Below are 13,949 nucleotides of genomic sequence, written 5' to 3'. Positions count from 1 at the left end.
ACTTTCTCTAATGCTTCCATGGTGGTTCTCCTTTAGACACTGTTTCATCTAGTTCTAAAACCGAGCCATCTTGAGTATGGTGCACTAAAGTGGAGGGCCATGGCTCAACCGAGTCCAAGGAACAAAAACTAATATGGAGACGAAACAGGAGCAAATTATTCAAATCACAGACATTGAAATGATCTTAGGCACCAACATTGGTGCCTCAAGGCAGAAATGTCAAAATAATGCAAGATTGTTGTGTAGCACTTGGAGAAGCTTATTTATGAATTGTTTTCCTTCTGGGAGTTAAATAAAATTAGTACATAACAGGAGAAAAGGAAGAAACTAATTTCTGAGATTTGTTTAATCTCATCATAATATTATTCTCATGTGTGCCTGAGCAGAACTCGTCACTGATTGAGAATATTTAAAAGAAGATTTTACAACTACATTAGAATTTACATTCTTACACTGGTCTAAACCTAATGGCCTAAACTCATACTGGTCTAAACTGGTTAGAATCTAATGAAGCCAGTTTGTAGAAAAAAGGACTTTCTGAAGATGAGATGCATTGACCATTATTAACATATTAACAGAAACAACCTGTATACTGGATGTAGTTTAGGATGATGTCATCTTAGTTCCTGTAGTTAGAAAGATTAGAAGCATGGGTAGGCTTAAATGTTTCTATTAACTTCCAACATTACGCACAACGTCATAAGTGAATATTCATAAATAACTTGGCAATAGAAGATTATGTACTTATCCGAAAGGAAAATTAGCAAATGTCTCAGGAACTCCATTCTTTCACTTGAGAAGAAAGGAGAGCTGGGATGTAGAATTGACATCAAGTTTTTGAGGTTTAAATAATTCAAAGTATGTTATTTTAGTAGAAAAAATATTTCATAAAATATAACTCTATATTCAAACTGTTAAAGCAAAGTTAATCAACTTCTTTTTACTCTCCAGTCATTGAATAATAAAATTGATTTGGGTAGTACAATTTATGTCAGATGGATAAAATATTTATTGGTAGCAACAATGCTCTCCTGTGCATATGGGTTCCCACTCAAGAGGCAAATGAGCGAAGTGGCTCATTGGGAAATGTACACGAAACACTTTTGCAAATTAAGTGTTCAAAACACATTTTTGCTAAGCATCCATTAACTCAATTTTAAACCAAAAGCTTATCCATTTTATATCATAATCAACAACCCAGCTCCACCCCCGTACCTCCTAACTAATGAGGCACACACAAATCTTTCCCTCACGTATCAAGGTACTCCTCCAGAGGATGGAATTGCTAATGACATTAAGGCGTGGTAGCCAACATAAACTTGACAATCAAAAAACAGCCTGCATTATCACCCCATGGTAGAGAGTCCTAACTTCCCATCTTGGAAATATATTTAACCCATATTATCACCCTAAACCCAAATAGATTTCAAATAGAAAGGTAACGGTACATTATCCCTTCTCTCCCAATATCAAATATCTGGGTAAACAGAAATGAACTGTCCAGTGCTAGGCTGCTCTGTGTCAAGCATGCATATTTTAAAACTTTTACTTTGGGTATTAAGCCTCCTCAACTTCCGCAGCGTCTGTATCCAGTTCTGCACGAGACCTGACCAACAGCACAGACTGAGAGCGACCACTTTACCTTCCGAAAAATCAATCAGTCCCAGCAAATGAAGCAGCTTCAGAGATGCACATATAATCACAACAATACCCACTGTTTGCAGTCCTTCCGACTCCCACTCGAGAGTCAACATCCTTTAAGCTGGCAGAGCATCCCAGCCTCCGGACCCCTTTGGAGCGGAGGGAGTTAATCAGAAAATCCGAGCGATATCTGGCTTGGAACAAAGACTCGCGAGGGGGAAAAGTGAGCAGCTCCTCGCAGATGCACCGGGCAAAGCAGCGGCCCCCCGGAGTGAGGACCGACCTGGGCTGAAGTCCAGCCTCTCATGCTGATGCTGCCATTTGTCTGGTGGTGTCCCCCAACGACAGTGCACTGGCTTCGGGACTCTGCGCTGCAGCCAGCGAGTACTTAGACTTCAGAGCTGCGGGGGAAACATCTGTTGGAAAATTGGAGACTTTGCTGTATCCGTGGAGAGAAGGGACATTCCCAGGAAACTTGCCCTAGAGAGCACCGCGCTGCTCCACCCGCTGACAACGGGAAGCCAGGCTGGGCAGGGCTGTCTGCGCGCTAGTTTGCTGCCTGGGAAGCATGCGAATGTCCCCTTTTTGCCATAGCAGCTGCTCTCTCCTCCTAGAGCTTGCGCTGCGAGACAGCTCAGCCCCCTCTCGGGATTCTAGGGAAAAAATCCGTGTTGGTGGCTAGTGCTTATAGCCTCTTTCAGAAAGCCCCTGTGGAAGCCCATGGGCAGCTTTTCTAGGGAGAAAAGTGCAGGAGCAAAAGATCTATGATTCATGGCTTTGTCAAGCGGGAGCATCCAAGCGAGCTCCCACCTGCCACTCCACTGGGGCTGTCTGGTTCCTGCTAACACATTGACAGCATTATCAGGGAGATTGATTTAGTCTTTATATTTACAAATATGGATGGATGCAGGGTAGGGCAGAGCAGAACCTTGTAAGAACACTGATGTTCAGTAACTGCCCCCTGGAGGGTGAGTACCTCTATCATCCTTCAAACTCTCACTTCAGCCTGTCTCAGAGCAAAGTTTCACAAACCTCCCTGATGATAAAAATCACCCCAGGTGCTTGTTAAAAACACTCTCTTGTGAAGAGTCTGATTCAGAAGATTCTGGAGTTTGTGTTCTTACACAAGAAGTTAGGTGAATCTTATCATCAGGGACACGTTCTTCATGCTGTCCCGAAGGATCCTGTGGGGTGTTCTATTCTGGCAGCCTAGGCAGCTTGGTGGGAATGGTCATGGACTCTGGGTTATGCCAGGACCACACTGGCTTAATCACTCTGACAGTTACCTCCACTCTGCTAAGTCTGGTCCTATAGTACTATTGAAGAGAATCAACTGGGACCCTGTATATGAAGGAGCTTTCATCTCTGGGAACTCCCTATGAAAAACAAGGGTTTATGACTAGTATCTTAAACCTTGAAGGGCATTTCCTGGTTCTGCTCTTTCCTTACTGTGTGATTTTCTTGCAAGACACTTAACCTCTCTGAAAACAGTTCCTATTGTGTGAAGTTGAGATTATAATACTTTCTTTAACGTCCCCCATTTAAAGAGAATTGTGAGAATTAAATGTGGTTGTAATAACAGCATTTACTGAGCATTTACTCTGTTTATCAATATTATAGTGATGTATCAACACTAACTCATCCCCACAGCTCTATGCGGTAGGCATGTTGGTCATCTACATTTTATAGGCAAGAAAATTGAAGCATAAAGAGATCACCTTACTGACCAAAGCTGGGGTGGGCACAGTGCTTGGTAGGCAATATTCATTCATTCATTCATTCATTTGGTTATTCATTAACATTTGTAAAGTTGCTACTATGAGCTGTGACAGGTAGTTGAATGATAAAATGGCAAGTAATATTCAGCTCTACTCTTTGGGATTAATAAGTTTAATAAAGTCTAATGTGACCAATAAATACACCAGCACTTGAACAGATGTCTCTATGGGGTGTAGTGGGAGCACAAGAAGGAAAAGTCAACTCCACCTGAGGAAAGATGGGTGGCGGTGACAGGGAGGAGGCTTTACAGAGCAGGTAACCATCAATAGTGACAGCTTTCATCATTGTTAGAAATCATGTATCATACACAGGCTTTGGATAGACAGACCTGGGTTAAATCCTGGTTCTTTCACTTGCTTGCTGTGTGACCTTGGGGAAAGCGCGCCATCTCTGACTCTCAGTTTTCTAAGTTCAAGATGAGAATGTGACTGCCTCCTTCTCATGGTTGACGTGAGAGTTAACTGAGATTGCGGAGAGCTGAGCCCAGTGCCCGCTCAGCACATGGTAGCTGTGGGATTATGGCAGAAGTGCCCACTCTTAGAAGCTCTGCTGGGCCTAGATGGATAAAGTGACTTGGATCTCCCCTGGTCCTGCCACTCCTCCCTGCTCCTGGGTCTAGTTCCAGTCTTTTTCCCAGATAGACTGCCTGATCACTCCAGCCCGCAGGACTTTTTTTTCTCCTCTGGGCATCAGGAATATACTTAGGTCACCAAGCTGGACCTTACAGTGATGCTTTGCATTTTGGATGATATGTTTATGGGAGATATTTTTGTATCAATCTGCCCAACCACCTATTCATCTGAACATGTTGTGTTCAGTTGTGTCAGCAAGCCAGTGAAGGGAAGTAGTTCTCAGTAGTTGATGAGAAAAGAAATGTTTTAAGTAACCATTCTCTGAAATTCCTGCCAACATTTGGCTATAGGATGTCCAAAGTTTTAAAAAAAGTACAGAAATTAATTAAGCGAAGTTAACTGTAACCATCTCTTTTAATCTTATACAATATCATATTACAGTTGAAAAAACTAAGGTACAGAGAGGTTAGTGACTTAACCAATGTCACAAAGCTAGAAAGCTATTGATCTAGAATTTAAACATTGCTTTTTCTGGCTCTCAAATTCATTATTCTCTGTTTATACACTTCAGCAGATTTCAGCAAATATTTGTCAATTGATTTTTTGATTTATAGAGCTAGGCAAAGTATTTTTAAATTGTCACATGTCATTTTCCAAGAAAGAAATCCTCACCATCTTAGAAACTCACATAAAGACCCACGGATATGATTTTGTTGATTCCAGGCAGGACTTCACTTCAGGACAACAGCATTCCCAGTGTAGAATCCATCATCTGAGAGTCTTGGTGGTCCACCCCGCCTCTATTTACATTAGCTCCCTTTACCACTTGGTGTTCTGAGCTCTTTCTGTTGGCTCCAGCTACAGGATCTTCCAGCTCTTGAGGATGCCATGGGCTCTCTCACATGCACCCCCCACAGTAAGATTTGGTAAGGTAATAGTAATAGCAATAATGTCGTAATAGTGTCGTCAATGAGTTTCCTGCCTCATCTGAGAAGTCTGGGGAATTAGGGCACACTTGGGGAAGATTGTTTTTCTAGGGCCATCTGAGAAGGAATATTTGGATACATATTATCTTAAAAAACAACTCCAGATTATGGCTCTATCATTTTGTTGCAGCAATTTGCCAGTCCCAACCCAGTTTGTTATATTAAAATATGCCCTGGTTTTCTTTCCTCATTCCTAGGCCCTCCCTTTTTTTCCCGTTGTAGCAAAGGTCTGTCTTCCATACCAAAGGAAAGGAATAAACTCACATTTCCTGCCCACTTATTCTAAGCCAGGTACCATACTATGTACTTCATATGTAAAATTTCATTTAATCTTATCCCAAATCAATTAGTTAGCTGTTATTGTCCCTATTTCAAAGAAAAATAAAAACCAAGGGTCGCTGAGATTATTTTCACAAAGTCACATTCAATAAAGCATACAATCAGGATTTATATCTGATTTACTCCAAAAATAATATCTGCTAACATTTATGGAGGCTGTATAAGTGTCAGGCACTACTCTAAAATCTTCACACGTACTAGCTAATTTAATTCTTTCATAATTCCCTGAGATGCATATTATTACTCTGGTTTCTAGGAGAAAGTTCAGGCTTTAAAAGGTTAAGCGATTTGCCCGAGGTCTTGTAGAGAGTACTCGGCAGAGTTGAGATTTGAACTTGGGTATCCTGGCTGCCAGATTCTAGGCACTTCGCGATTTATCACTCCATTTTGGGCCTCTCTGCACCATGTCAAATGGTTCTTTAACTGGGTCTCTGGTAAGGGACTAAGAAGGGGAAATATTGCCAGAAACTCTTAGGAAAGTAAAAACACACTCCAAGGAGGCATGCCAAGTCGATTGACTAGTCCAAGAAAGAGAAAGGGTCAGTGAGTAGAGACGTTCAATTTTCTTGCACTGATCTATTGTGATTCTTTAAATAACCTCAAATGGGATGATTTGCCTGAAACCTGAAATTGATCATTTCCTCCTCTTTGTTGTATCTTCAGTTTGAAATTTCACCAGGTAATGTTTCTTCATACTATTGACATTATATAAATATAAAAATAAATGTAACAAAGTTGAGAAAAAATGTTAAAATTACATAGATTTACCACCCTACCTATTGTCTCTCCAAAAATATAGATAGAATAACATATAGGAACTAGATAGAACGCATATAGGAACTAGTTAACTTAAATTAAAATTAAAATTATTGGTTTAAATTTGTATAAACTTTTAGAGATCAAATAATCCAATCATTTTATTTTACAGAGGTTTAAAAGAGAGATGGAGAGAGAAGAATTGACTTGTTTAAGGCCAAAGGACTTGGGACGTGGACAAAGTTGGCTTGAATCCTCTGGTTTGTCATAATTCCTGAATTGTTAACTACAGGGGAAATCAGAATGATGCACTGAGAAGTTAAAAAGAAACTAAATTCTAAAAGAAACATTTTCTACTCCTAGTTAATAAGAGTTCAGAGAAGCAAGACGTCACTGTGGTTGGCATCATCTAGACGTTTCCATCGAAGAGAGGAGCCTAAGCTAGTTTTTAAAAATAAGCGAGGATAGGAGGAATGGCTTTCCTGGGAATGGAAACGGGCACGTGCTAGGGCAGCATTCATGATGGTGACATAGCTGGATTGAGGCAGGAGAGAAAAACGGGGCTGGAATGTTGCTGGAAGAGGCCTTCTAACGTTGGGACTTGACAGAGCAAGTAACGAGGACACAGTTGGTGTGTGACCATTAGTGTCTCTTCTAATTTTAAGATTTTTCTCACCAAAATGATGAAAGCTATTCCCCCTCTGGTGCCTTCTATTCTACCCTCCACCCTTACCTCCACCAGAAAGTATCTCACATCCCTCTGTCTTTGGATTTCTCAATTACTTGGAAAGATCTCTATATGTTCTCCAGACAAGCTTTCCACTTAAACATGACAGAACATAAGCTATCTCACTCAGCTACAGGGCTTATTCTGAAAGGTTAATAAATGTGTCTGGAATGGAATTCCTTAAAATATGTATATGGTTGTCCATTAAACAATTAAGCATCCAGTGTTCTGGTTTGAGTGCTCTGTTAAATTTATAAGGTGGTAGTGATGAGGGGGAAATACCTTCCACTTTAGGGAACATTCAGCAACATTGCACTAATGTTATCTTGAGAGAGTTCTCAAGTATCTGATGACCAAAGCATGCGCAGGATGTAATCTTCATATAAACAAAATAGCAGATTATTTGGAAATGCAACTAGAAAACATTCATAAGAATAGAATCTTTCCCTATAATTTATGACTGTTTTTGCTTGCTTTAATTTCCTTTTCCTGGCTTTTCTGGCCTAAACTGAGTGGGTTCCTGGGTTCACCAATTTGATGACATGTGATTTTGGCTGTCATGTCGCAATCCTTTTCATGGGCTCTCTCTCTCAAAACTGTCTGCCACATATCACTACGATGGGCTGGCTTGAGAGAAATCATTATCAAGGATGATAATAATGATTATCCTTTTCCTTATTATAGTATAACTAGGATTACAATATTTTGAGCCCCTACTGTGTGATGGACAGTGTACTGTGTGCATTACATAAACTATCTCAGTGAATCATCACAACATTCTGATAAGATAGGAAATATCATTAACCCCATTTTACAGATGAGGACACTGAAATGCAAAAGTTAAGTAACTTGCCCAGATTGTGAAGGGATCAGAATATGCCACTCCAAAATATGCCACTTTGGCTTAAGGATTATAGTGAACTGAAGGCAACTGAGAATCAGTAAATGCAAGAAGAGTTCTCTGCCCTCCTCTTATCTACCTAAAAGAAGGCCATAAATTTTCCTTTGTGAAGCTGCCCTCCATCCCCCACCATCCTCTGCCAGGAGTCAGAGAGCAACTCTTATCATCAGAGACAGAGAGTCAGCACCGAGATGAGTCTGTACAAACAGCTGTAACTAAAATAAGCCTCATCTTCTATCAGTTTCCCGCATGTATTTCCTAGTCACTTACCCACAATTTATCATCCCTTCAAGACAAAACTCTCTTTCCTTTGTTAAAATGGTATATAAGCCCCCAAGTCTAACTTCTTCTTTGAATTTCACTTCTTTTCTGTGAACTTCCATGCATATAAATATTAATAAAAACTGTACACTTTTTCTTCTGTTATTCTGTTGTTTGTTAGTCTAATTTGCAGACTGCAGTTATTGAACCTAAGAGGGTAGATGAAAAGTTTTTCCTCCCTGACAATTACGTGTCAGAAGTCAGGGAATTGGGAATTAACTTTAGAAATTCTCACTCAAGAGCCAGTGTTCCTACATCCCTGGGGAGATATGTGTAAAGATGGCTGTTTTTGTTTTGTTTTGCTTTTATTGTAGACCCATTAAACAAAGAGAAACAAAATTTAAAATGCAAATGGTCTCCAGAAAGGTAGCCTGTGGTGTGGCCATAACCTCATAGTGAAATGTAAATGTTTAGTTTCAAGTTCTTTCCTGGAAGCAAGATCAAAAGAGCAAAGAAAAGAGAAATGAGATAAGAGAAGGGGCTCAGGAGAGAAGGGGAGGAAGGAGAAAAGCTGAAGGGAGGAGAGAAGAGAGGAAGAAAAGGAAGGGGAAATGAGAGAGAGAAGCAGTCTTCTATGCAGGCCACTGTGATGGGCTCAAGAACACAAAGTGGCAGCCAGCCCTGGTGGCCTAGTGGTTAAGTTTGGCATGCTCAACTTCTGTGGCCTGGGTTCAGTTACCGGGCACAGACCTACACCACATGCCAGTGGCCATGCTGGTGCCAGCTCACATATGAAAAAAGAGGAAGATTTTCAACAGATATTAGCTCAGGGAAAATCTTCCACAGCAGAAAAAAAAAAAAAGAATATAAAGCTGAATGTGGCCTGTTTTCTGCTTGTAAGATTCTCAGAGACTTCAAGGGAGATAAGACCTAAAATAGGAGTAAAAAAGGCTATAGGAAAGGAATGAGCAAGGGGCTACCTCTCGCTGAGTTAGACCCACCTCCCTGGTCCATCTCTAGGGTCCTATAACTAGACATGTGGAGGATCTCTTCTACTCTGCCTTCTCAGCCATGGCTTCAAATGACCTTGGAAACAGAGCAGGTGGTTTTAAAAGTATGATGAATAGCATCTCTATGCATATTGCATTAGCCATAGCTGGGCCTCGGGTCCTGCTTTCAATGTTCCTAGGCCCCGTGATGCCTTCTCACTCACTTGGGACAGGGCCCCACTTGTCATAGATTTATCACTTCATTAGCTTGGTTCTCTCAGTTCCTAGGCACAAGATTCCCACAGACTGACTCACGTGTTCTCAGCTGCACTGACACATTTTGTGCTGCACCTGAGTGAATCTCTTTGGTAAAAGGGACTAAGCTTTATTTGAAGGAAAAAAAAAAGAGGCAAAGGAAAAATTTTCTTACTACCTCAGCTCCAAAAACAGGAGCCTGGAGAGCTGGAAAGGGAACCACTTCTCTTCTGAGAATTCCATGGTTCCCAGAAGGTATAGTCAATTCGTGTTGTGGCTTGTCTTTGCTGAAGATTGCCTGTTTTCTATCATTACACTCATACTATGATACTGCTGAAATCAGTTAGTATTAGTTTCCTATTGCTGCTGTAACAAATTACCATAAAATTGGTAGCTTAAAACAATACAAATTTATTATCTTACAGCTCTGGAGGTCAGAAGTCTGAAATGGGTCCCATTAGGCTAAAATCAAGGTGTTGGCAAGGCTGTGTTCCTTCACCATGCTCTGGGCAAGAATCTTCTTCCTCGCCTTTTCCAGGTTCTAGGGCCTGCCTGCATTCCTTGACTAGTGGTCACCTTGATGTCCAATGTCAGAAATGGCCAGCTGACTCTTTCCCAGGCAACATCATTCTGAACCTGACTCTTCTGCCTCTCTCTTTCACTTATCCTTATGATTCCACTATGCCTGCCTGGATAATCCAGGATAATCTTCTTATTTTAAGGTTAGCTGACTAGCAACCTTCATTCCATCTGCAACTGTAATTACCTTTTCCATGTAATTTAGCATATCCATGAGTTCTGGGGATTAAAATGTGGATATCTTTGGGGGGCCATTATTCTGCCTACCACATAGTTATAATATACAAGTCACTTTTAACAGGAAATGCTCCTTTAAGTAAGAAAAGGAAAGCTAACCCTAAATTGAAACCTACAAATTCTATCTTTCATCAAGAGCAATCCGCTTGAGGTATGTGGGCATGAGTCTGTGTGTGTATGTATTTAATCTACAGAAAAAGAAGCTTGTCTTTCAGAAAGAAAGGGCAGCTTTAATTAGTAGTCCTATCTCTGAACTTCCAATTTTCACTAAGAAAGGACTCTGAAGAAAGTACATTTCAAAATATTAAAAAGGAACACCAAACAATTTAGAAGATATGAGCTAATGATCAGACTGAGGAACATTCTTCCTTCATTTTAGTGGTCAGAAGCAATTAGATGCAGAGCAGGTGTTTCCTGTGAGCCCTAGACTAAACTTGGAGCCAAAGGAGATAGAACCCTGGAGTACAGAACTGGGATAATGTTCCTCTTTTACAGAATTTCCCGGAGGATCACAAAAGATAATGGAGGAGAAGGTGCTTCGTAAGTGGTGAAAAGTACTCACACAGAATGCTCTAATTAACTGGCCTGGACATCCTGGGATGGATAAGACCAGAAACCAACCAAGATCTGTAGCTACTGAGGTTTTAATTTTTACTTAAAGCTGTCAATTCTCTGGACATGAGCAAGTCACAGACCACGACTTTCAGAAATAGTGTTTACTGCGGTAACAAAACTTAGTAAATGAGAGACTTTCTCCTTTGAAGATCGTATGATGCTTTCTCCCTAGAAGACTGCATTTAAATGGGCTGGTGTCTTATACACTTGTGCTAAAAATCAGCTCTAACACTTTCCAAACGCCGACGTTTATTCAGGATTTTGGTGTAATTTTATGTGTATTTGCACTTTCACAGATTTTGTCTCAGTTATTCCTTACATTTGTCCATTTTAAAAATGAGAAAATTAGGGTAATGAGAGTTTGCCTTATTGAAGGTCAAAAACAGCAACAAAACTGGGTTTTAAAACCAGGTATTCTGGCTCCATACCAGTTTTGGGTTTTTTTCTTCTTTAATACTTACAGAATGCTTTTTCTGTGTTGGGTACTGTGGTAATGATGCCGATTTAACAAAGGTTGACATGAGGGAAGCCATATTGTAGAAAAGAAAACATATTGAAACTCTGAGTGACCTCTGATCAACTAACTCAGACATGCTCTGTCGATTTTATGGCCCCTCCCAGCTGCTATAAGTTGATAACTTTATTCTTTTGAGTTCCTTAGGAATGTGATGACCCTGAGGCAGAGAGTCTATGCTGAGAGTCATCATCAATGGCAACTGAAAGATCAGGGTACAGAGTGTTGTTCCAGTCTCTGATGCATATCCAGTAAAACAAAAAATTATCAGGAACTAAGACCAGATGCCTCTCCCACCCAGAGACCAGCCCCTTATATTCTGGCCTGTAGTCTTTGTTCTGTAAGATGGTTCTTTCAGACTTTAGTCAGCCAACTTCCCCCTTGCTAGCAAGCTGTAATAAAACACATTCTCTCCTACCAACTTGCCTCTCAACTATTGGCATGTCTTGCAGCAGGCAGACCACTCCTCCCCACCCCTTGGGTGACAACAGTAAGTGCTTTATATTGGTGATAATAAAAGTGCATACATCGTTGTCAGGAGCAATAAATGGGTTAGTACGCAGTACAGTTAAAGCATTCTGGGCTTTGATGAGCACACAGCAAGTACTCTCTTTATAAGAGTAATTATTATTAATTCTTCACAAACCATCTCTGAGGTATTTCTATTATTATGCCCATTTGATAAATGACAAAACTGCAATTCAAAATGGTTAAGACTCTTAACCACTTTTCCTGGTATGTGACCAAGCAAACCTTGAAACCCTGTCCTCATTCACACCAGCCAGCCTCACATTGCCTTTCAGTGCTTGGTTCTCTGAAACAGAGCCACTCTTAGTCACTCAGTTAGTCCTAGGCTTCCAAGCAAGACAGAGTGTAAACAAACTGAGCTGCATAATTGTTTAATCTATGTGGAAAACTCCTTGGAGTTCAGATACCTTTGCTCAGTGATTGTTTCTTTAAGAATTTTAAACTTCATGTAACTTCTCACTTCACTTTATTCATTCATTCTTCAAAAAATAGTCACTGATTATGTGCCATGCAAAATATGCAAGGGACTGTGGGGGTTAAATATCTTGAAGAAGCTTACAGTCTAGAAGGGGAAGTAAGGAATGCATGGAAATCACCAAATCCAAGGAAGAAGACTAGTGGCCATGAGAAAGTGTGTTTAAAGTGCAGCGGGAGTTCAGAGGAGGGAGAAGAGCGGGAAATAAGAGTGTGGAGGTCCATTAGGGAGTGCTTTATGGAATCTGAGTTTGACCATTCATAGTAGTTCAATCATTCCTTCAAAGAGTCAATAAGGATATTTGTTGAGTGTCCACTATGTGCTAAAATATGTAAGATCCCTCAATATAAACCCATCAACAAATCCTGTTGGTTCCAACTCCAAAATGTAACCTCTATCTGACTAATTCTTATGAAGTCTACTAATATAGCCCTGGACTCAAGCCACCATGCAACAAGCTCCCATCTGATGTTCCTGTTTTCACTCTCACACCTCCACAGTCTGTTTACACAGCAGCCAGATGAACGACTGCATTTTCCATATAACTTCCCTGCTTGTGGCCTTCCAATCATTAACTATTACATTTGGGATAAGATTCAAACTCTTCACCACGTCCTGGCCTCTTTTTGATCTCAACTGAGGCTCGCTTCAGCCTCCACCCCCTCCTCCCACAATCACAGTCCTCTTCCTACATGGGCTTTCAAGTTTTTGAATAAACCAAGATTATTCTTGCCTGAGGTCTTTGTGCTTCATGATCCTTCTGTGTGGAATGTTCTTTCCCTCAAGGCTGTCTCCTTATTTCTCACTCTTTCTCATCACTCAGTTCTTGGCTCAAATGCTGTCTTCTCAGACAGGCCTTCTCTGACCACCCTACTAGACATATTCTGTCTCCTGTTACCACTGCCCATCACTCTCTATCAATTTGCTCTTTTATTTTCTCCTTAGCACTCACCATTCTCCCTGAACTTATTGCTTTTTTTTTCCCTGAGGAAGATTTGCCCTGAGCTAACATCTGTTGCCAATCTTCTTCTTTTTGCTTGAGGAAGATTCGCCCTGAGCTAACAACTGTGTTAATCTTCCTCTATTTTGTATGTGGGTCACCACCACAGCATGGCTGCTGACGAGTGGTGTAGGTCCACACCCAAGAACCAAACCCAGGCTGCCAAAGTGGCACCCATCAAACTTAACCACTAGACCATGGTGCTGGACCCTCCTAGATCTTATTCTTTTTAACATGTTTGTTAGCCCATTCATTTCCTATCTTTTTCCACCCATATAGAATGCTCCTGTCAAGGTCCTTTACTAACCTATTTGTCACATTATCTTCAACACCTAGAAGAATGTTTAGCACTCTTCTTGGTTATAGGCTTGTCATAACTATTTGTTGAGTGAACGAATGACATAAAACAGAGTTCTTGCTTCACGCAGGAATTTTAAACCACATCAACTGCCTCAACAATGGTCATAATTAGTGATTAGCAACTAACTTCACTTTATAGTACAGCAGGTTCAAGATAGAATTTATCAAACTGGAAATGTGGGAGAAGCCTGACTATGAAGAGTCACAAGTATCTATAAGAGAGTTGAATGATGAGAATCTAATGAACATTTCTGGGCAGTGGAGTGGCATGATCATAGCAGTGTCCTGTTTACTTCATCTAGCAATAAGAATTCCAAAAGGAACCACAGCGATGAAAGAAAAGATAAGAAAACTGGAGACAGGAAGACCACAGAATATGCTACTGCAACCATCTAAGTCAGAGGTCCTATGAGTGGGCAGAAAGGGATTGGCACC

The 13,949-nt window shown here is 40.7% G+C and overlaps 1 protein-coding gene across 8 annotated transcripts in view; it reads right to left on the bottom strand.

The window, feature by feature from the left end:
• The window catches only part of KCNIP4 (potassium voltage-gated channel interacting protein 4), a 1,061,619-nt gene that overhangs the window by 221,586 nt on the left and 826,084 nt on the right, over positions 1-13,949 (bottom strand). Inside the window, exon 1 of one of the 8 annotated variants that reach the window (XM_044767768.2) lies at positions 1,643-2,489. The exons of 4 other annotated variants lie outside the window; for them this stretch is intronic. In XM_044767768.2, the coding sequence (XP_044623703.1) occupies positions 1,643-1,754 (112 nt within the window). In that variant the 5' untranslated portion in view covers positions 1,755-2,489. Of the gene's footprint in view, positions 1-1,549; positions 2,490-13,949 lie in introns of those variants that run through there. 3 more of the 8 variants (XM_070506135.1, XM_070506138.1, XM_044767771.2) reach the window with 3 other exon arrangements.

Source organism: Equus asinus, chromosome 3, assembly GCF_041296235.1.
Source record: "Equus asinus isolate D_3611 breed Donkey chromosome 3, EquAss-T2T_v2, whole genome shotgun sequence".
In the NCBI taxonomy this organism is placed as follows: Eukaryota; Metazoa; Chordata; class Mammalia; order Perissodactyla; family Equidae; genus Equus; species Equus asinus.
This window is presented reverse-complemented; position numbering and strand designations above follow the sequence as displayed.